This window comes from Phaenicophaeus curvirostris, chromosome 6 (genome assembly GCF_032191515.1).
Source record: "Phaenicophaeus curvirostris isolate KB17595 chromosome 6, BPBGC_Pcur_1.0, whole genome shotgun sequence".
In the NCBI taxonomy this organism is placed as follows: Eukaryota; Metazoa; Chordata; class Aves; order Cuculiformes; family Cuculidae; genus Phaenicophaeus; species Phaenicophaeus curvirostris.
The window spans coordinates 33,511,931-33,536,547 of record NC_091397.1 but is presented as its reverse complement, the minus strand read 5'-3'; the positions used below and the strand labels follow the sequence as shown (position 1 = coordinate 33,536,547).

Below are 24,617 nucleotides of genomic sequence, written 5' to 3'. Positions count from 1 at the left end.
AAGCAAATGAAGAAAGTTTACAATTAAAGTATTCAAGCAAGATGAATTATAGAATCTAGATCTAATCCTGGAACTAGGCATTAGAAAAGAAATACACTGTTCTAGCCTGCATGTAAATTTTTGCTTTAATTTTGCCATTCCGTCTATTTACACTATGAATACTCACATGTTGCTGTAACTAAAATTTAGAGCTTGGCACAAATCAGGAGGTTACAAATTATTTGATTACTCCTTATATCACTGCACTTATAATTATTTTATTACATAGCTGGGCAGGATTTAATTACTTAGTGCCTAGCTGAAAAACTCAGGCATTAGCTCTCAAAGAGAAAGGCTCTCCCTTTTGTTTGCTGCTGTACGCTTCATTATTTAGTTTTCCCATGGATGCTTATATTTTCTGATGTTACTAATTTTTATGTCATTCATCAGCTGAGATCATAAGGATGGGTGATGAAGAAATCAGGTAACCAATTCAGTCTACTCATATACTTAATCTGGGAGTTGGATGAAGAGGTCTCTATTCTTTTGTTCTGTTACAATGAGAACCTGCATACTTGCCTTTTGTCATGTGAGAGAGAATACAAAATATTCTCATTCCTTCTCTTCTGTGTTGCGTTTGCTGCACAATTGACCATTTGAGTTAATACCACATCTGGGAGCCAGAAATATTCTATCCCAGATCCATTAAACTTGCTTCTTACACAAATCAGATTGGCTGAGTCACTCATTACATTTCTGTTAAACCTTACTCACTTATTCATCACTGGCTTTTTATATAGCTAGCTGTGATTTAGTCCTTTTGTACAGCCATTAAGATGTTCCCATGAAGAGTACAACATAAGCAGAAGCAATAGGATATTAGTGCATACTACAACTCACTCCATCAATTTATGTGCTAAAGATGAGTTTGGAAACTCCCACGAACTTTAATAGGCATTATGTACACAAATATCCACCGCACTGCTGAGACATTTAGTCTCCTTAAACCACAAAGGCATAAATCACCTAATTAAGCCACAGAAAACAGAGAACTGAGTATTACTACAGTTTGTGGAATTTGTATTTCCTACTCAGTTTCATGTGGATGGCCCACAAAAAAGAGATGGCACATAAAATCAGTTAGTACTGGTGAGCTTTATGTGTGTTCAGTAGAGAGACTTTAGTCTCACCTTTGGAACACAGTATGTTTAATTTATGTATGAATGCATATTTTTATATTCTGCATATTAAGAATTCATTTCTGAGGTCTGGTTTCTCTTGTTTTTTCAGGAATGCTAAGAGCCCCTAACACTTGGTAAAGATAGTGAAGAATTGCTAAGAAGTTTTATTTACACTGCTACCAAAACCGTGTCTGTGATGATACAGCTCACAAGAAACCACATGAAATAAGATCAGCACAACAGAGATGATGTTCTGCTAGCTGCTTCAATTGATAGAATGAGCAGGAAGGATTAGCATTAGTCATTCTTGCACAATTACACTTTGGTCCTTTTAGTAGATACACAACACCTTCCCTCCCCACGCCATTAATCTCCTTCAACCCATGAATTTATTTCAAAAGACTTTATTCATTGCAGATTTAGGTCTTGTCATTCTTGTGAGTCTCAGTCTATTCACTGATAACACTTGACTTACACTCACTATTCATTTACGTACCTAATTAAACCAAAGTATTTGAAAAATAGTTGCATTTACACGAACACCCTCCTCACTGCTCCAGCGAAGTTCTCCTTTACATTGCCAGAGAAAAGAGGCAATTAATTTGATTTATATCCCACTTCCACATCCTATTTTCACTCTAGACAAAATGTTGTAGGTGAGTTTTAGCACTAAAACACAAAAAATATTCTTGATCAAACATGTACAATGCTGCAGTATCTCCGTTTATTCTCTACGAAGAAAGGTTAAGATCCAAGCCAGTTTTTAATTCATAAGTCCTCCTACAGCTTTGAGTCTGGAAGCTGTGATAATATCTTGATAAGTTTGATAAAATTACTATATTGCAAAGTTTTGACTTTGCAAACATTAGGTTAGTGAGTCTAAAAAGAACTTTCCACAAAGCCTACATCTACCATCTTCCTGGACAGTTTCTGTATCACCATACACAAAGTCACTATAAGCAGATGGCTTCCTCCAATGGTTCAGTAATGTTTCTAGTATTAGGTGACAAATATCACCTTTTTGAAAAACAGTGGGCTAATATAATGCTCTTTCACTCATGACATTAGCTACTCACCGCTTAATTCAGCCTCATTGCTGCCTGGCTTAGACCACTCTATCAGGAAAAGGTGAACACGTTAAAAGGATCATTACTTTTGCAGTCTTCTAAAAGAACAACTCCTTTGGGAGCTAGAGTCTTATTACTTCACGCATTCTGGTCCATGACACCTGTTAGTCAGGAACAGCTTTGCCATCCCCATGGGAATCATGACTTCTTTAGAGGTTAAATTTCCAGCTGTAGCTGCCTTCAATAAAGTCAAAACTCAATCCACAACAGAGGAGTAAGATCTATTACTATTTTAAGTAGGGAACACTCACAGTGGAGACTGAAGGAGGAGAAGGAAAGGTTTGCCTGCCAGTAACGTTAGAGTAAAGATAGGTATACAGCATTAACAATGCAAAACACTCAACTCCAGAAGTCACTTCCGTCACTGATCTGCACTTGACAATCTTCGGAAATCATTCCAGGGAGCGTCTGCTCAGTCACTGCCTTGCCCGAGATCTACAGCTTTAGGGGATGGCTTTTTATAACCAGAGTAGAGTGAATAAGTAGAATGAATTTCTGCCTTTTTCTTTCAAAGCAAGAACATTGGGAAATCCATGCAGAGTCCCAATCCCTCTTGCTCAATATCTCTGAGGAGTCCAAATGAGCAAATCACTTACTTTTGCAAGTGCAATGTACTATCTCATGGCACACTGATAACAGATTCTGACATATTCAGCTACTGACTGGAAGTGCTAGAGCACATTTAAATTTACAGAGGACAGTGAAAGTAAGCCAAAAGGTGTTATAAAAAAAGTCTCATCAGTGACACTTCAGTGAGCAATAGCAAATTTTAAGGCCCTGCCCATCAAATGGACACCAAAGGAGTGATCTCTTGTTTGCATAGAATCATAGAATCCTTTTATGCTGGCTTGACTTTTATATATACAAGCAATTATTATAATGAATCCCTGAACAGAGTTCTTCAGATATTATACAAGCATTCTTCTCTTTCACAGCCAAACCTGTAATGAACCCTGGAATCTCACCTGGATCCACAGAAGAAAATTTTGCCCTCAGAATGAATGTTAGTGTAAAAGACTGAGACAAAGAGTAAGCACTTCCCATACTTTCTATTACGCTTTCTAGATAGTTCACTAGTAGAAGAAACTGAAATAAAGCATTTCTTTCAAGATTCCACATGGATGAAAAATTTTTTTCATTTAAAAAAAAAAGAAAAAAAAAGAAAAAAAAAGAAAAAAAAAGAAAAAAAAAGAAAAAAAAAGAAACCCCCTCCTCCTCAGACAGTATTTTTCAGTTTTAATTCAACCTGCAAAAGTACAACAGTGCACATCATGTCAGCCTATTTTCCTTTTCAGCACTCCATTCTTTGTGGCCAAAATTTAATTCTCACTGTTGTTCATAGAACTGGAATGAAAAGGAGTAAATCATCAAGGATATCGACATTTTTCTTTTTTTGTACTACATAGTTCAGTTTTGTTATGGAAGCCATTTGTTCAGTAGAGAAGAATAAGTCAGATAATTTACAATAATATGCAACAATATCTAAAAGCCTACATTATTGTACTCAATTATATTATTTTGTTCTACTTTCCATTATGCTTTTCTGCTCTGGGTTTTAATTATTTCCAGCAACCACTAATGTGGTCAGAGACCATAACAAAATTGGCATATACAAGATCCACTAAAAGATGGGTCAGTCTTCTTATAGATTACAGAGGTTTTAAAAGGGTGCTTTCCAGTCCACCTCTGGAACACAACCCTCTTCCTTCTTTTTCTTCTAAAGAGTATATGCATATACTTGTTCAGGGTTTGTCTTGCCATTAGTCAAATTATATGAAACTTCATTATAAAACGAAAGATATGTTCTACCTTTGCTACCTTCTTGGTAGCTTAAAACCAAGCAATTCCTTTCTTCTATCACTCTCTCTATCCACTTGCAGTTAGCACACAATGATTTTTATCCCATCTTTTTAAAGGAATGTTAGACACCACAGCTTTATTTTGTTTACTTCATCAATATCGGTGTGAAAATGTATCACAGAAAAAAAATAACAGTAGTTAACTGTTACAGAGGAGAGTGGGGACAGAAAATGGCAAGCATAAACACTGGTATTCTTCAGTAACAAAACTTCTAAAATCTCTTTTCTTTGGCTGTCAATCAGTGTTTTGCACAAGGTGGGTTTTCTGGTGTCTAGTTGGAAGTTTATGCTATAATTTCAGTGAGAAGTTAGGTCAGGAACTAGCAGGAACATCAGTCTCTGTCTTTCAACTAGCTAACTATACTCACAAAGCTTAACACGCCTTATTATTTTTGACGCTTCTGTCCCTCTTTCAAATTTGTATAAATTGCTCAGCCAATTCAAAACTTAATTTGGACAAAAACCACACAGCACAATCACATATCCTTTAGGTGATATAAATTTATACAGATGCAGAAGCAACATCCAGGCTATGCTATTAATTCTCAGCAATTAATGCAAGCTGGCACAAAGAATTGCAACAACCCTCCCAAGAACAGGTTCTCTGCACCTTTGCTTGTGCAAGACTGTAGCACCTTAACTAACCCAAGGCCACAATGGTGTAGTTTGTGCAAAAGCATGAACTGTGGTGTGGTAAAGGGAGTTTGTACGTAAATGCTTTTCACTCTGCTGCAACCAGAACAATCCAGTGCTTTCCTGTTTACCCTAACAGCAATGTTACTGAGCAGCCAGCTTTGTAAGAACATCTGCTTTTGTTTTCTTCAACAGACATATGAATGTTACCTGCTATCCAAAAAATACCCAATGCTCCCAGGCTTCCTTCCATGCACTGGCATCCACTAATAGTATAATCAACTAAGGAAAAAAGCCCTGTACCTGTAAATAAATCAGCTAGGTTTCTTAACAGCCTGCTCATTTGCACTATTTCAGTTATCTTTAGCCTGTCCCAGATAGCAACTTTTATTTGATGTTATTAGAAATCTTTTTAATGTATTGTCTAGTGACTTTTCACTACTTAAATTTCTTCTTAGCATTAAACAAGCATTAGTCAAAATACAAGTATCTAAATTAATACTGTTTCAGGTTGGAAGAACTTAGCATTATTAAAAGGGAAGCATCTTGTAATTCTTCTCCTATGTGCGTTTTACCTATTTTCTTATTTGTTGGTGTTGATATATGTAGAAATCTCCCATGGCAGTAAGCTATTTAGTGATAGAAATTACTTGAACCCACTGAAGAAGCACTTTAGAAAGCTACTCAACAAAAGAATACCCTACACAAGGATATCATAAGGATTGCTAGTATATAGAGCACCTCATGCTACCCTGTCACAATACTGACCTAAGAGAAAATGTAGGCAGGAACGGTGCATTTCTAGCCATCAAAATACATAGCTTCTTACTACCATTTAGCTCAGAACAACACTTGCAAATTATTTTTTTAAGTTAGAAATTTTCTAGAGGATTACTCCACTTCTTATTACGATATACGGGAAAATGTTTAGCCTGTCCAGTGTATACTCCTCACTGAAACATTTGTTACAATTGCAGTGGTATGTTAACTACCTGCACAGGCTTAAATTTGCCCATGTTCCTATAAAAGTTCTCCTACTCACAAGGTGGTGAAGTCACCCAAGCAGCTGCCAAAAAAAGCTTCAACTTATTCTTTAATTACAACACTGGTGAAAGGCGGGAACTGAAGTATAAATTTTATCTGTTAACTCACAGCAGTCCTTGTACATAATCAGACCTTAAGACAGCCAGCCTGTCTTTCATAATCACCAGCACTGTTTTCCTGTGTAAAATGACTTTCATCTATCAGCATCAGACAAGCTTATTTCATATTTTACTGAGTTAGTCCAGGTGCAAAAATAATCTCCTACACATACTTCCTTCATCATGGAGGTAAGGTGGACACAAATTTGTGCATAATTATGGTTGCATAAATTATAGTTGCATATACAGCAGCAAAATAGGAGCCTAATTAGTCCACTCATGATTTCCCTGTGGGAAATCTTTTTATTTCTGGAAGCAAGACTGTGCTGCTTTTCAAAAGGTGTAAGCATTATCTGAAAGCTAGAACTAAAACACACACCAATTGCATTAAATACTCCCCACATTGATATAGTTATTTAGAAGCTACTAGTTAATTGAGAAGCTGAATACATTTCCTGGTAAGTCCACTTAAATATGAATCACATCTTGTTTGCCAATTATCAATTAAGATATAAGATTCTGACCTTAAGCAGAAGTCAGACACCCCTGGTGTTAGCATTCCTTGATTGCTCAAGCACTATGCCAATTTGTGAGTAAATTTTTGGTGAGAGAGTGCAAGGTTCTCCAGAGGGAAGCCTGAAATATCCAAATATTAACCATTTATGAAGCAGGATGTGAAGAAGAGGGTGGTCCTATGTGAGGAAGAGTTGTATCATCAGAAACCAGGCTGAAGGCAAGTAGGAAATGTCAGAAAACCGATGTTCTGGAAAGCCTTTATGCACCAGACGGGAGGCAAGCAGAAAAAAAAAAACAAACACAACAAACTGGGCTTAGAAGTATCAAGGGGACCAAAGGTTCAAATAGGTCTGCAGACCTCTATCTGTCCTGCCTAACTGATCCTAAAAATTTCTACATAGCAATCAAAGGGATGAGATAAGAGACTACTCAAGAGGGTAATTCTGGTCAGGATGTTAGCATAGGCACTACAAATCACCTTCTGGAAGTGATTCTGCACCTCCCTTCATTGTGAAGGACCCCTGGCTAGCTAATGCAGGTGCCTCAAATCAACTGGTGTTGAGAAGTGGCATTTTCAAGAACAGCTAGATTGGTGCTTCTGTAGCAGTATGTGCTTCATGACTGCCATCATCACAAATGATCCTACTGCAACACAGAAGGAATGGGTCAGTAACCCCACATTATAGTAATTACAACAGTAAATTGGAAAAGTCAAAGGAAATCATGTTGTGAAAAAGCTGGACCTTCATGGGAAAAAAATATTTTCTTTAAAAACCAAAATGAAGTTATTTTCGGTCAATTTCTTCTCATGCATAGCAGAGCCATTTTATCCTACATGCTCCACAGCCCTGTTCCCCAGGATTGTTTTGTTTCCATACCAAAGGCCATACCTCACACAAGTGCTACACATGAAAACACTAAACTAGGTACTCAGTGTACTACTCCTACAATCCCACCTGAGAAGGGACAGGAAATGCAGCATTAGAACTAGCAGCAAAAATGATCTAAAGGATCACAGCATCCTTATAAGTCAGTTCAACTTACCAACCAATGAATGAAAAAGCTCCTGCTAAAAGACATTCTGCTGTCAAAGACTGAAGGTTTTTCTTCCTCACACAACAGTCGATACTGATATTGGATTATTCCTTCCCTCCATGGACATCTTAGACCCTCCAACAAACGTTCATCTTCCTGCAAAGGGCAACTTCTAGCATTTTCAGCATACTTTCTAATAAAACGTGTTTATTAAACCAGCTGTCTTGAGGACAATGAAAAACTCCTACTGTCACCTTCCCTTCCCCAGAAGGGGTGTCACTGGTTTCCGCCACAGAACTAAGCGGTTACCTGAGGAAATCAGCTAGCCCTAGGCCTCATAAAGAGGCAATTTATCCCACTGCCAACCCAATTACTGTCACAAACTTGTGCTGGTGGAAGAACAGGGCATCTGAGAAGCCCCTTGAGCACACAGGATCCATTTTGTAGGATGAAGCACACTTCAGAGGGCTTATGCCAGACTTCCCAGGCGTAATTGTCTCAGTAAAAGTGCAGAGAGAAGTTCTAGCACTGTCTCTGTCCTCTTTCATTCAAGGGAGCTGATGTTTCCCTGCTATTTAGAATTCTTGTCCCAGCTGCCTTTTCATTCCTAGTTTTGGACTGTGTTCTGTAAATTATTTTAGGTGCTTGTTTATTCAAAACACCCACCATGTCTCTAAGCCTCCCTTTGTAACGAGCTGCCAGCTTGCTTCTCTGTTCAGCTGATTCCCATTATCTAGGCTCCCCGTCATCTGAATATATTTAGTCTCACCCAAGTAGTTTTGATTATCAAGATTCTACTACAGTCTAATTAGTGACATTTTTATTACTAATTTGTCACTCAGACACTTTCAGTCACATTAAAAATTCCTGCTAGCTTCTCTGAAATTGCTGTGTACTTGCAGTCTTTTCCTTTTCACACAAGATCAGCTAAGCATTTTTATTTTGCTAGATCCTTCGGGGACTTTTAAAGAAACACGAAAATTCTTACGTAGAAGGAGACTTTCAAGCAACGCAAAGAGGGTCCAACACAAGGAAATGTCATGTGGCATTTTGCTTCGTAGACTTTGGTTTGAATACCACCAAGAAAGACTTAAGAAACACTTGGCACCTTTGCATCCTTTCTGGTTCGTTTCTAAAGTTCGGAAGTAATTTTGCTCCAGGTGAAAATGTCTAAGAAACCTGGCACCCATCACAGCAGTCTGGCTCAGTATCTGAGAAGAGGTACTTACACTCACCTTACCATTCAGTGGCGACTCTGTGGTAGCTCCTAATGGTACTAAACTTGTGGCTGGGTGTGTCGTGTGAGTCTCCGAGGAGCTGCAGGAGTACACCAAAACAAGCAGGAGGTGTGAGGCTGGGCTTAGTGAAAGTCTGCCAAACTATATCTGAAACTCAGCCCCATACATCTGCAGTCAATACAGAAATCCAAACAAAAATGTATGTGTTTGTATAACTCTCTCTTTTGAGCTCTTCATAGTACATCTATCCTCAACTGAGTGGAAGATGGGTTTACACACCTATATTGCCTGGAAAGGAATGCATTGCTCAGGGTGACCAAACTCAGGCCACATCACTGCACCTGCCTTCAAGAAGCTCAGAATTTGAGAGATGATATCAGCCACTAGGTTTAAAGTCAAAATATAAGCCTTCCTGAACAGCAAACACTGGTGAAGGGAGACAATTTCTAGAGACACTAGACAGCTAAAAATTATATATAAAATTGCTAACCCAATACTATGTTTTCTTCAAGCAAAATCTGTCCTGGACTGAAGAATGTATCCATATATCCCTTACAAAGGGTTAATAAGAAAAGGTAATATGCATCTTGTATGCACAAACAGTATGTTTTGTAACTGTTAATTACATAGATAGCTGCTATTATAAATAGTTCAGAAGCAATCCATTAACCAGATGGCTTTTAGCAAATCAGAATTTATTACTCTTTTATGGGCTACTTATAAAAATCTAACTTTCAGATAAAGAATGTGAAACAGCTGAAGCAGTTGTCCATATCTGCTTCCTATTATAGCATCTCTGAGGGTAAGGAGAAGGGATAAAGGCTTGTAGGTCTGTGATTTATTCTTCTACACAAACTGACATCCAGGACGGTATGCCAGCTCATCACCCATAGTCCATCTTTAAAGCAATAGCTGTTAAGCCAAGATTTAATGAAGTCACAGAAAAGTTAACTAATGGTTTCACTGCTTTACAGTGTTTTGCCAACAAGAGCTCAAGGAAGATATATCTGCCTTTACTCCTTAAACACTACTAAATCACACAAAAAAAGAAGACAACATCATTCAGTGTGCAATGCTACACAGCCATATACAACCTTCACAGCTGATGAAGGCTTTTGGCCTCTTGCCTTACTGAACCCAAACTCTCCATGTAAGACTTGGAGGTATGTGATGGGTGTTATTGCTTGAATAGTCCTCAACAACCACCATGCACAAAAGTAAGAGTTACTTTGTATGGATACTCACATCTAAGCACAACAGGATCTTTTCCCAAGTTTAAATTGTTAGAGGAAAAGAAAGTCTGTAAATCTCAGTTAGATGACCATGTATTTTCACATGATTTGGGTAGGATCTTCCAAAGAACTGAAGGTGATGAAACTTGCCAATTTTAAATGGAATATGGACACATAACTTCTCCAGGCTATTTGAAAAAGCATTCTTTATGCTTAATTATCTCTGGATATATTACTATTTCAAGGTTTCTCTTAGAATGCCCAAATATGCCATATATTCCCCATAAAAACACGGTGTGTCAATCTGCTCACTCAGCTTTTCCCTCAGCTCTTCCAAGTGTGGGTGCAGAATGCCTTTTCTAAATGAAATAAACAGTGCTACAGCACTACCAATAGACTGAAACAACATTCTGAAAAAAACAGCCGTTTTAATACAAGTAAATGAATGGTTGTTTCTCAGTCCCTGATGAATCCAGGAACAAATTGTTTATTTCAGTACTGTATTTCAAATATTGAGTAAACTGGAAGGTATCCCAGAAATGGTTTAATATTCATGTCATCACAGTACTGGTTGTTCAGAACACACATGTTTGTAACTTGGCTGTTGTACCAGATGCTCCTTTCTGCTGTTTCCCTCAGTGTCTGGAAACATTTAGCACTTTAGAAAGATCAAGACAGGGGATTTACTTGCAGTATGATTTCAAACACAATTCTGCTAGTGGCTCCCAAACAGAAGATCAGGTACTATGTGAGAAACAGAAACACCTCTAGACGTAGAAAAACGTTTTATGTGACGTTCTGTAGAAATATGTGGCTAGACAATCACTTATCCATGTTTGGAGAAAGAGAAAAAATTCTTGCACGGAGATGTCGGGGAACAACTCAGTGCCCTGATGCAAATCTGTCTGTGTCCCACTTTCATATCCTACTTTTTCTGGATTCCCTGGTGCAAGGTCAATAGCTCCTAAGTGATTGTAGAAAAAGAAATCACTGCAATTCCCAGGACAGCAGAGACTGAAATGACATCTGACCTCTCCATATGGAAAAAAATTGAAAAGGGGACATGCACTTGGTTTCCCAAACTGAAGCTCAAAAATCTCCAGCCTATACCAGCGTGGTTTTGTCTGTAAATCAGAGCATTATTTCCTACCACTCTCTGTAATTCCAATGACTTCAGCATGAAATAACCAAAGCCACTGATATCCACTGTTAGTGTGTAACATATGCTTCTACTTCCAATCTGAATGACTACAGAGGTCTTGCAGTTTCAGTAACAAAAAAGGAATGTCCATGCAAGTTTGTCCTCTACAGGCTCAACAACTGCACCTTTGTATGAAGAAAAACATATTATTAAGCCTGCATTGCTTCAAACAACCACATTAATTCACAGGAAATAGTAATATTCTTCTTTTATAATACAATGCTAGGTAAAGTATCTCAAATAAACTAAATAAACTAGGAATAAGAAGATTAGGAGGCTTAAAAACACTTCCAACAGATTCCAAATGAAATCTTTTACAGTTTCTTTTTAGCACTGTATTCACTTTGCAGGTGATGATTGTGCCATTCTTCTAGAGCTGGGAATGAGCTAGATACATCTTTACTATAGTGACAAAATGTAAACCAAATTTGTTGCCCTGAAGTGTCTTCAAGATCCTTTTCCCAACTTTTATGGCTAGCGAGATGGGTTATCAATTACAGCATCCTGCACTGCCATGATAAAGAAGTTCCCTAGACAATATGATGCTACTGCATCAGCAGGGACAAAGGCTTTATGTGCAGTTATTCATGTTATTTTAAGCAGTCCCACAAGGGACAAGACAGCACACTTCTAAAAGAAAAAATTTAAAAAAATTGCTAAGACCTGCAGCAAACTTTGACAGATTTTGCAGACCTCAATTTAATATCTAAACGAGAAGAGCAGTAGCGTGCACTTGCTATATGAGAAACCTCTTTTAGCACAGATTTATTACACTAATAACACTAGAGCCTACCCATTGTCCTGCACATTTTGAAAAAGAACACTAAATATGTATATTTAAATTGCCAGAGATGAACAGTGGGTCACAAACAAATCTTAAAATGCTGAACTGTGTCAGCCAAATTGATTGTGCATTTATTATTTTTACCCTTTCTTAAACATTTTTGCATAGTCAGTTCTGCTGCCAAAGCATTTCTAGAAGGTGAGTACAAAGGATATCAAGCACTTATCACTGAATAAAATATGACAGATGCATTAACACTCACTCAAATCTATGGATCTAAAGAAAAAGCAATAAAATTAAATGCATGATTTAGAAGTGAGCTTAAATACTAAACTGATCCTAAATTCAATGAGGAAAGCAAACTTCACAAATCACTGCCTATAGCTTTAGCAATCTCCCTGCCAGACAAAAGGTCAACTTCAGATGCCTTGTTAATACATATCTGGCTTTTACAAAGTTCTGAGAGTGTTGCTCTATGACAAAGATGCATAGGCCTACAAAAGGAGAGGTGGTCAAGGAAAAAGGCTACCAAGGCAAGTTCAAAATTATATGATAGCTTTGCAGTCTCCAGGATCTTATCCTTACTTCCCCTGTTGCTAAACAGAAAAGTAAGGTTTGAGATGACTAGTGAGAAAGACTTGAGGTGTAAGACAGATACACTGAGACAAAATAAAACAGTTAAACTACAGATACCAGCTGCCACAAAACTCATTTACTCTTTTTTGTTGTAAACAGGCCAAGGAAACAGAAGAGTGAATTACCTCATATCTGGGCTGCTATTCAGCCCTTCCCACCTCCTCAGCTTTAGGTACCTAACAGATATATCTAAATTTCTGTTGTGAGCCAGAAGACCAATACAGATCTCTGTTCATTAACTGAAGAGGGACACACTGTCACACTGACCTAACAAACTCCTGCTAAGTTCTCAAGTTAAGTGAGATACAACTGAATGATCCAATGAATTAATACTTAAGCAAAATCAAAAGTGCAACTTTAAACATTCTCAGTGTGACATTTAGTGAACTATGCCTCATCCACATTATACAGTAATGCTCTATGTACTTGGGCACACTCTTCCCATGTCTTTGTTCCCTCTTCTTTCCCATTGTAACTTTTGAAACAGTTACTCAATTTCAAGAAACAAACCAAGAAGCATGGTCTTCAAGATGCAAACTTCCTTTCACTATGAAAAACAGGCAGGTAAGTAGGATGAACCAAGCCAGACAGTTCTGTAAGATATTGTTAGGCTTCAGCAGGCTCAAAATTCTTGGTGAGAGAATACTCCTGGCAGAAGGTTCTTCAGATGGTCTAAAGCCTTTCCTACAATATGAATACACCTCTTGATATCACACAACAGCCTTGCATACATTTGTCACAGCTCAATTAAACAGATTGACAGGACTTATGTCACACTCAGGTCAACTAATTTGGCAATGACCAAGTGTTGTGACTTCTTTAGGACATTTTGCTAGTATTAATCACTTTCGTAGAAACTTCATTGCAAAAAAAAAAAAAAAGACATTCCAGATCTGTAACTACTTCACATCTTTCTAGCAGTGAAAAGGTCTAAGCCTGAATAACTGTAGAGACCCTCTCAAATGCAGCACCCATCATGAGGATAGGATTTTCCACCTCCTGTGAAATTGACACCAATTCCATCATTCACTTCATTATCATCTGGAAGGAACAGGATCAATGTATACTTAAACAGGGAAAAAACAAAAATGAAAATCGGAGAAGATCATTTCAGTTCTTACTGTATGATGTAAGCCTATCTCAAAAAAAAACTTCTCATGACTTGAAAATTCTTAAACTTGTAGATTTTATAGATTGAGAGAATATACCACATTGTTGCTTAGTAAGGGTTTCTTCATGGTCATGCTCTGTCTGAAGAGTAAGGGAATTAATATTTATCCTCCTAGGAACAGAAGGTATAATTCTCGTTCCCTTTATCTTGGATTAGCTGTCAAGACAGTAAGTGGACTGTTCAAACATTCAGTGTTTTCAGTGGGTTTAAATCAAGATGAAACATAGGCTAAGCTGTTAAGAAGTGCTGCATGATTGCATGCTTCAGTTGCTCAATACTCAGCTTCTCTCTCAGTCCTGGGTGAGTAAAAAGGAAGGCTGGAATGTATTTTAGAGGGAGGGTCACTGTCCCCCTAAAGCCAGAGTTCTTTGGGCAATCAAAACCAAAATATCATTCAAGTCTCTTTCTTTTGGAAGGGCCTAGACCGGATACTGCACTTAATAATCATGTTTGCTTTGTAACACAATGGACTTCATAGCAGTTTTGCCTACCTTAACCCTGTATTAAACATTAATTGTGTTATTTTGTTGAGCCATATCTTTGTACAGGCTGCATAATTTATGCAAAATTCTTTGTAAAAATCTTAACATGATTATTAAAGTGTAGAATTAGCATAGCCCCAAATTAATTGTAAGTCATTGTGGCAGCATGTTATAAATATGATCTTTTTCTCAGGTCACTAATGTGACTTTATCATCTAGTCTCACCCGGCTATTCATTATTCGTTGCTTATTACACCTCACGAACACCAAACTAGTACTCTGGACTACTGGAAGCTAGAAGTTAATGAAAATTGCTTGATGTAAATAACGTTACAAAGGTTGAAAGACAAGTGTGCATTCAGAAGTAATGAAAAAATATTGCTACCTGCTGAGCAACTTGGGAGTCCCAAGGAGCCAGACCCAAGAAGCCAGACCCTGAACACAAGCAGCAAGGGTTTGAAGTTTGAAGGAGCTGAGATTTTTAAAAAGAAATTCCAACAGAATAATATTCATACTCTACAGCACTGAATTAGCTCAGTGCTAATGAGGCTTGCATTGAACAATCTTGTGGTGCTAACAACACCTTATCCAGGACATTTGAGTTAATGTTAAACTTCATTTCAGTGAAAACAGGAGCAGGCCGTCTCTAAAGCAAGATTTATATGAGGGTCTGAGCCAAATTAATTTGAAGTAACTAAAGGAATATTGACATCAAGATCCTTTACATCAAGCTCCTAGTCATAAAGTTTCCAAGAATGGAAGATGATAATAAAACATTTCTAAAAATTATGGGTTGTCCCTGCTATTTCTGAGGTCAATGAAATTTTCCAGAATGAGAAACCTATGACTATTTTCTTTTTTCTGCAGCATGATTCACTGTCAACAAAATTGAAGTTAGATTCTATATTCTATTAAATAAAGAACTGATAACTTGTGAGAGAAAAGGTGTTAAGAGCCACAATATGCGTTCTGTTTTTATGTGCTAAGTTTTCGGTTGGTATAAATACATGAAACTGAATCAATGTAAATAGAGCTTCACCCATTTAAATAAGCAAATCTTTGGCGAAATCAGAAGTAAACAGGACAAAAAACCCAATCCATGCTCCAAAGTTCTAACATGGAACTGTTCAACTAGTATGGATGTTCAACAGCTGAACACCCGTGCTCTATCCCATATGTTGACATGTTTATGGCTGAGAAAACTAAAATAAATCCAGAAAAAATTCAAATCATTCTTATAATTTATCATGCTCAGCTAGTAAGTATAATTAATGCTGTACATATCTTGTTTAATTCACCTGACAAGATGTAGCTCTTATCAAAAAGATGTAGTTCATACCAAATCCAACAAAGTACCTTACCACTTACTTTTAATATGTCAACCACAGGAATAATCCCAGTGAAGTCATCAGGCTTAACTGTCACTTAACTTAACTGTTAAGTACTCTTTTTTTCTGACTCAAACTTTTAGTGTCTCCAAGTACAAACATAAAGTGAAGAGTCCAGATTTGATTAACTCTTGAAAAACGCTGGTCCTTGCCTAGGAATAAACATGATACCAAACTCAAACAAAACACACGCGCATGCATCTCACAGACAACATTTTGAATAATAACACCAAAATACATTTAAGAAGCTTAGAAGTAGCGACGCTGTAGAAGGCAGTCAAGAAACACAGAAAGGGTGACAGAAAAAGCTATCTTTGACACCTTTGACAAACCCATCAATCATTTTATAACTTCTATGGCATGTCATATAGCGAGCTATCTAACCAATTACATGCTATATTAAAAAAAAATCTCACTATGATGTTTACAAAATATAATACTAAAACTATTATGTGGATTTACATTTATGTACTGCTATACTCGTTAAACAGCCTACCTGTACAGAAGAGCGGAGATAATGAGTAGAGCAGAAAAGTTAACTGTTTTCTGACTTACATTAATTTAAAGTCCAATTTTAATACTTGATAATGTGGCAGTATGTAGTAGTATATTCTAGTATAATACAAGACAGCATGTAGGGCACTTAGATGAGAAAACCAGCCATCCAACATCCATTTTCTTAAACTACTGATGTCCTTTCAGGTACCAAAGACAGTGAAGGATGCACAGTCCATCAGTCAAGTAACCAATAAGTACTAGCACATTCTCAACTTATTACAGAAGAGTTAAACTATTCAGTGGCTGAGTTACTCATTATTACAATCATGGTAATAAACTTTAATATTCAAAGGCTGAAAACATAACTAGATTTAGGTAAAATAAAAAGAGGAAATCCACTTTGAAAAGGCAATTACAATTCAAAATAAACACTCGAACAAAAATTAATGCTGAGGTTTTGTAGCAGTATAGCCTTTTTAAAAAAAATTCCAATAGAAAATAATAAAAAAGTTTCTTTACCCTAAGGCAACCCTAGAGTAAGAGAAAAAGGAAGACTATAATACAATGGTTTGATCCAAAGGCCATCACAGCCAGTGAGAAGACTCTAACATCAGCCACCATAGATAACATCCATCTTTTACAAGACCTTACAGCTTCACCCTACTAGTGGATTCATGCTAAGCCCTACCTATGAAAATAATACCTTTGCCTTGTAGTGACTCCCAGAGAAACAATCTTTTTAAACATGCCTCATTGTGTAGCCTGAGGCAGTGAAAAATCAAGTGTTCCTTTTATGGGATTAAGAACTGTCTCTTTTCTGTCACAGGTCTTCCTTATGCTAACCTCATGCATTCAACCCTGCTCTCTGCGTTTATTCCCAGGACCATATATCTTGTTGAATCACTAGCAGAATGAGCTATTTATCATCTTTCTTTTTCTATAGCCTTATGCTTCCCTTTTAGCTTGGGGTGCTGTAATGCGTTCTCCTGACAATATTTTCCAAAGCTCCTTCTTTCAACTGTCCTCTGGGAAACATCATGGAAACAGGATATATAGTATGATGCTATCAAAGACTTCTATATAGAAAATCTTTTGACAATAGAACTCCCCTAATGGGATTCGCATCCCAGCTCAATAGTAAATAGTGCACTACTACCCTCCTTTTTTTTTCTTGCATTGTAATAATGTTATGGTTTTCATTACTACTTCAAAGTAATTCGCAATTGTTCTTTTACTCTGAACTTGAGCTCAGGAGGGTATAACTTTTCAAAGTGTCACAGAGGGGGACCTTGACTACTCAATTTTTTTTCATTTTTCAAACAAAATCTCAAATCCATCTAACAAACAAAAATTCATTTTAGATCTTAGAATTTCCTTTTGCTGGATTTGCAGAGAATTAAAATTAACAACAAAAAAATGCAGTTTAGTCTGTCTCAAATTTTATCTAAAGACTTTACTTCTATCACAGTTACTGCTATGGTCAGGGAACTTTAATTGTGCAAAAGGCCTGGAAGATCAGCTCTTGTTCTCAGCTTTGCCAGTAACTACCTAAAAATCCACAAAAATCAATGAGATCTACTTTTCCAAATGTCCACACGCTGAGGCTACCTCTTGGTAGACCCAGTTCCAGAAAGGTCACAGTATGTGTGACAAATAGGAGAATTTCACCATATCTCTGGAGTTTTAAGCTTAGTTTTATAAAGATAAATGTAAACCTCCAGCTCAACAATGAAAATCTGGTAGAGGTCAATCTTATACACTGCATCATGGAAAAACCTTTGTCTAGAAAAACTCTCTTCCTCAAATCCCTGCTAGTGCAAACTTAGCATGCTTTAAGATCTAGATATTACTTAGTCTCCAAGCTTAAAGCATGGTGCTAGTCAGCCCTAATCATGGCCAGGTTTTCTTTTTCCTAAAGTATATTGTAGATTCTCTGCTCTCGAGAACACTTGAAGTAGTGTCCCTCACACTCCTGTAGTTGAAGGACATGAATTCACTGCATGCAGTCTGACAACAGGCACACCACTGTAAAAAATTTGGTTTAAAATCTAAATTGGGTGGCACAGAACAGCAAATATAAGTCACTAAATATAAACTAGATTTTATATTCTTGTTTGATTCAAATATTGGAAAATGAACGTCATTGTTGACTTATCAGGAGTCTAATATTACTCAGGGGAGAACAGAGTAGTTTAGCTGAGGCCAGCAGTAAGAGTTACTGCTAGTCTGGATGCCTGCTGGAAAGTGCAATAAAGCATAGAAGTCCATGTGACATCCCAATCACCATTTTTATGAACATTTTCCTATTTATTAATAGCAGCTGCTCTAAATTCACTCAAGTTTTACACCAGCTGCCAATTCTGGGTCTAGTACAAATTTGAGATATATTACAAGTAAGTTCAGCTAGAAATTAAAAGAAAAGGTGAGAAAAAAGCATACCAAATGCCGACAAGGCAAGTTCATTGCTGACAGGCAAGAGGGCAAGTTAATGGCTGTACATACCAATAATTACAGAAGTGTAGGTAAGTTCAACCATTAAGACAATGGAAGAAAAGGTATCAATCATGGACAAGAAAAAATGAGTTCAGGGATAGTCAGGTTATTTCCTCCCATTACAATACCTTTTCTCTGCTCAGAGACGTTCAAGATGTTCCAACTATCTGTTACTTTACTCTCAGTACATTTATGTGAGCTTTGCATTGCCACTTGTATTTATATCTTATTTACCTTTATACACAGCTCTTGGACCTCAACAGAAGACATTCAAAATATCAATCACCAATTATATTGCAGACAGAACCATATGGAACATAAAATGCATAGAAGCATGTGGCCTTCAAAGACAGATGCGTCTGAAATTCATGATACGAATTAGCACCTTTTTTATTTGATTACTCAGGAAGAGGAGATATTTTGTACTTCGCAGTCACCTCCAGCTGCTAACAATCCATTCCTCAGCAGCATTTTCACCAAACAGTAGACTGACCTTGTCAGGAAAGCTTCACATTCAAGATACTATTTAAAATCCAATAGTCACTTTGATTGTTGTAAAATGGCTATTGATAGAGATGGAAGCCTGAAAAAAACTCGATTTATGGATAAGTATTTGCAACAGATGTAGTGTAATAAAATACTGTTTACATGAGGACAATCTAACAGTTTGGATTTGAGTTATTACACTGCTGCAACAGAAGTATGCTTGCTGTTATCTCAGTATATGGACACCCCAAAACTATAGAGGTGAAATCCCTAGGGTGAGCAACATCCCTCTTTCTGGACTTCTTCCATGTTCATGATCTAAAAAGCGTCATAAAAAGCCTATATACTATACATATACAGCAATGGCTGGTAGGGCAACATAATAAGGAGACACAGACAGACACCAATTTCCTGCATTGAAAAGAACGGTCCATGAAAGACATTATTTAGGGAAGTGCTCCTGAAGGACAGACATTTTTGCAGCCCCATCTCATAAATGTCTCCTTTCCATCTGCTTGTCCAACTTTAAATGCACATCCAACAAGTCAAGATTCAATCAGTCCATTCCAAAAGGATGTTAGTAGTTTATTCTAGTACATTGGCCAGGGACATTTTATAGTACAAATGGGTAATATTTAAAGTAGTTCAGCAAATTCTGTTTGATTAAAAGCTTTCACAGAAAGCTTTTATTTACAGAAAAAGATCACAATCCTTTTGAAGAAGGCACAGGGGCTAATGTATCACTACCATTGTAAGAACTGAAAAAAATCCGTGGACATGTTTTCTTACTATAGAGCACAAGTGTAATAGTCTTCCTCTTCAGCTGAGTAGAACTGAATTAACCAATATTTTAATTCTGCAACTGAAGTTATCAGTAAACCCTTGGATATAAGAACACCCAGCCAGAGGTTAAATGGAACCTAAGGAAAAACAAGATTGTAGCATGTCTTTCTCCATAGCAAATATAAAGATGCTATTTAACAACAAACCTGCCATTCCCAGAAGTACAGCACTGATGGGAACTTCACCAGATTGCTGTAGAATGTCACCATTTTACACCAATTCTTGAAATAATTATCTTATTTTTTCAGAGTATAACTTCTTGCTTTTTACAGCTATCATTGTCAATGTTTAAGAAGGGAAAATACAATGCAGAGCCATTTAGCATGGTACTGTCCAGTGAGGACACTTTGAATCACAACATTTTGGAACACTTGAGTAGTATAGCTTGTAGGGGTGATGTTATCAGAAATAAGAAATAATTTTGAAAACCTGAACTTGAGACAATTTTACAGAGGTTATTTCTTAGCACTGCAATCATTTTGCCCCTTTCCTGGTACTTCGCTAGAGATACATCAAAAAACCAGAAGTACTTACGATCACTAGACACTGCTGAAAATCTTGGCGTAAGTAAATTACTGTATTTCTGATTAAAGATGTTTTAAAGAGCAGGATCAAAATCTCAGGAACTTTTGTTTACTCCCTGGAAAGCCTCTTCTGTTTTCAGCAGCTAAAACCTAGACCTTCCTACTTTTCAAAACTTAATGTGGAGACAGCTTTAGACTTCCAACTCACAGTCATTTCTGTTAAAGATATATTTACATTTGAAAACACTTGCAAAGTAGCCCTAGAGACTAATGTATACTGATTTTTTTTCTCTCTCTCTTTTTTTTTTTTTTAAACAGGGTTGAAACCAGGTGCTAGAAACATCTCTGAAATACAGGCAGGAATTTAGGATGTGTGGCAGGTTTATCAAGGTAAGGTCCCCACTGGGTTTCTTATAGGAACCTCCTGGACACAAAAAATGAGCAGCTCTGAGAAAAATAAGTCCCTGTCTCTTGCATATATTTTCCACAATTAGGATAAGGACTGTAAGGGGAGCTGTACAACTTCCATTGGTTTAAAATGACTGCATTAACACCTACAATGAAGGCACTTTTGATAGTAATGTTCCCAGACTCATAGTCTGTTCCCAACCCTCTGCGGCCACCTCACCTTCCCATATTGTCTCCTTATATGAGCTTCACTTACTGTGAGACCTTTTTCCCTTACCTAATCCCCTTCACTGACCTACTCTCTTCCATTTCTCTTGCCATTTGTTTTGTCCCCTCCACATTATACTCAATCCAATAAACCCTTCAGTGAACTAGTCGTTCTTTCTGCCACATTACTCTTCATCCTGCTATTGCAAACAACCCCTTCTCCACCGTTTCACCCACCCTGCTTTAAGGACAGCACTAATACTGTATAACTCTACGTACCTAACACAAAGGGAACATGTTCTACATTGGTTTACTACACTAATGAATATAATAGGCTAAAATCATGACAGTCTTTAGCTTATACTACTTTCCTATTTTCACTTATCCAGCTTATATGGCAAGATTGTTAAAAGATGCTCCCCGGAGTGAAGAAAACAGATTTCAGTGTCCTTCACAAAGCACAGGGAATGGAGTTTATGAAAACTTGTACAGACTGAAATAGGTCTCTTCAAAGTATGTCAGTAAAAATAGATTTCATACAAGTCTGTAATAAGACAAAGGCTAATTAGCTGCAACCACTTTTTTTGTGAGGTCAAGGAGTTACACCTGGGATGATTTTAGCCTAGAACAGCCACACTTACTGATGTGATTATTTATTTTTTTTTTAAATCAGGACATATCACATCACAACTTTATTTTCACTTGACATTAAAGTGACCAGGCTAATTAAAGAAGTTATTTTGATAGGACAAAACCTACCTGAAAATAACACTTATGTCTCAGCATTCTGTACTCGGTATAGCAGCTAAGATTGCTGTAACTTAGAGAAGTCAGTCAATATTTTTTTTTTCCCCTGCATTTTTCTCTCCCCTTTTCACCCAGTTTGTGTAGCTGGCAATATTCTGTGGATTAACAGCCCCATTGTTTCCTTCTCATCATTTTTTTATGAGATCTCAAGCATATACAGTGGGTCGTCAAGCACTGTTTCCAAGTACATTTCATTCTTCCAGAACTTCTTGAAGTTCACATACCAAAAAACCCAGGTTCTTGTAGTCCTGCAACAGTCTCTCCGCTGAGACTCCTTCAGCAGCAGGATCCAGGAGGCATAAGATTGCCAATACCTATCAAGTCCATACCAAGTCCATTAGGATTATCAGTCAGGTGAAAAACTTGTCCTGGGTTCACCGAGGTTTACTGAAGCTGAGATGTTTTGATGAAAAACATTTTGGGTTCACTATGTCACCACTTTCCTCTGTCATTTTACTTAGACAGAAAATATCCACTTAATTCTGGAAGCAACCTGTCAGCAAAAGTCTTATTAGCTTAAACAGAATTTCTGCTCCTAACACTCACACTCTCTTTGAAAAACTATTTACAGCACCAGTAATTGCTTTCAACACAGTTATGCATAGAGGACAGGAACCCATTGAGGTAGTCTCAAGCAAGGCAGTCTGTGGTCCACTCAATTTTATACAGCTTCTCATTCCAACCCTTCACTGAAGCACTACAGTTCAGGGCTCATTGGTATTACAATAAGAAGCACTCCATGTCCCTAGGGTCACCCTTGCATGGGTTTGATTGCAAAAGGAAGCCTTCAAATTCCAAGGAACAGATAAAAAAGTCTGATTAACAGAATACAGCATAAAAGTAACACACACAAGGTACTACTGCCAATCAGTAACTGTGCATGTTTCTTTTGCTGTCACTTTTTCAACCTCAACCCTCAAAACAGAGGAAAGGTGGGACAAAGAAATAAGATCAAAATACTTACCCTTCTTCCCTTCATTATTTAATACAGAGTATGTCTTTCAGTGTATCTTTTTAAATCAAAAAACATGTGGAAATGCATCTAGAAAATACACTTGAAAGCCCTTCCACTGAGCACTTCTCGTGGCCATTTCTTGATGATACTGCAAGCAAAAGAGAGCCCATTTGGGATACAGTAGTCGTTCAGATGCTTCGAATCATCCTGCGCAAGTGTCTCCCTTCTTTTCTCACTCCTCTGCTTACATAGGCAACTTTTAGGTTTACTGGAATTAAGTGATATTAATACATCCTTCCCACTTCAATCCTTACTCCAATTCCTTTTAACTGTACAGCTACCCCCTGCCAGTCCTTATGCCTATGGTGAAATCAAATAGCTCTATCTCCCCCAGTCAGTTAAGAGGAATCTCTCTGCAAGGTTCTCAGCCTTGTAACAAGACAGTTCCTGTTGTTTGTCAGAAAGCTTCTGAAGGACTACATTTCTGTAACGGAGGAACTAATAGCTCCAAGCTTGTAAAGATTTATCTGTCTCCACAAAATGTCAGTAAATCTGCAGCTATCATACCAGAAATGATGATTAGCATTGTGCATATTAAACAAAGGGGTAGTGAAACCTGATCTGCATAATTCCGACACGCACGCAAATTCCCACTGCTTTCACAACATAATATCTACACAGTTCATTTTATTTTGATTAAAATTAACATATTTCACTGATGACCTTTAAAGGAACACTCGCTTCCAGTCTCCTAAATGCACCATTGATCTACTACACTTTGTCAGCAGAACAATGATCATCCCTAAGATGCCTCTGAAAAGCTACAGTCTTATACAGATCAGTTCATAAAGTTCCCACTGACGTAAGCAATGCAGAGATGAAGAATTTGCATAATCAGCTCATTTGCTGCATTCAGCAACAAGGGACATATTCTGCCGATTCACACCCTCACCAGAAGGTTGCTCTAGTTAAGAGGAAATTGCTACATTGCAATTCAACAGACATGAAGTACATTAGCTGGGTAGTGCCTAAGTAAATAAGCAAATGAAGATGTATGCAAGTTATTATTACCTTTGCTCCACAGACAATGAAAATGACCTTTGTTGAAAGGCTGGTTCAGAATCAGAAGGCAAAACTTCAGGTTTCCTGTAAGATAAATGTTGATTCTTATTAGCAAATATATTGATTTTTTTTCCCCTGTATTTTCTTTATTCTGCTTTTGCCATTTTAATTTTAGTTCAAACATCTCAGAGCAACTCCACCAATTTCCTTGCTTCTTAGGTTTCATCACTTTCAAATAGTAAAGCTGCCAGAACTTCATTAGAAGCTTTTTACTTGGTAGGGTTTTGCTAAACTTTTAATTTATAGGTGACTTTTATCCATTGAAGGCTACCCTCAACAGGACTCCACATCAATATAGCACTCTTATTTAAACTCCCACTCACTCCTGCTGCCTGGATGCAGCATTTACTGATATTAGCTTTGCTGTGGCCTCTATTAACAGGGAATGCTGTAGCTATCTCTGTATGAAGCTATCTGCAATCTAGGTCCAATATTCTTCTCTCCTGGTGGATTCAGAACTCTTGCTGCCACCAGTGACTTCTGTGCCCACATTTTCATATCTTGAGAAGCCCCAGTTGTGGTAGATCCACTGTGGTAGATGTTTTAAAAATACAGAATGAAAGGACATGCCCAAGGACCTTAAAACCACAGCTGGTAAAAGCAAAAGGAAACTTTAGCCTGTGTTATCTAGGTGATATTACAGACAGGAAATCTCAGTGGATTTACCAGC

At 37.4% G+C, this 24,617-nt stretch overlaps 1 protein-coding gene across 3 annotated transcripts in view; it reads right to left on the bottom strand.

Annotated features, from left to right (window-relative positions):
• TPK1 (thiamin pyrophosphokinase 1) overlaps nucleotides 1-24,617 on the bottom strand; it is a 293,667-nt gene that overhangs the window by 210,139 nt on the left and 58,911 nt on the right. For 2 of the 3 annotated variants that reach the window (XM_069859754.1, XM_069859753.1), the window contains exon 2: nucleotides 23,897-23,971. In XM_069859754.1, coding sequence (XP_069715855.1) covers nucleotides 23,897-23,971 — 75 coding nt within the window. Of the gene's footprint in view, nucleotides 1-23,896; nucleotides 23,972-24,617 lie in introns of those variants that run through there. The other variant, XM_069859755.1, reaches the window with a different exon arrangement.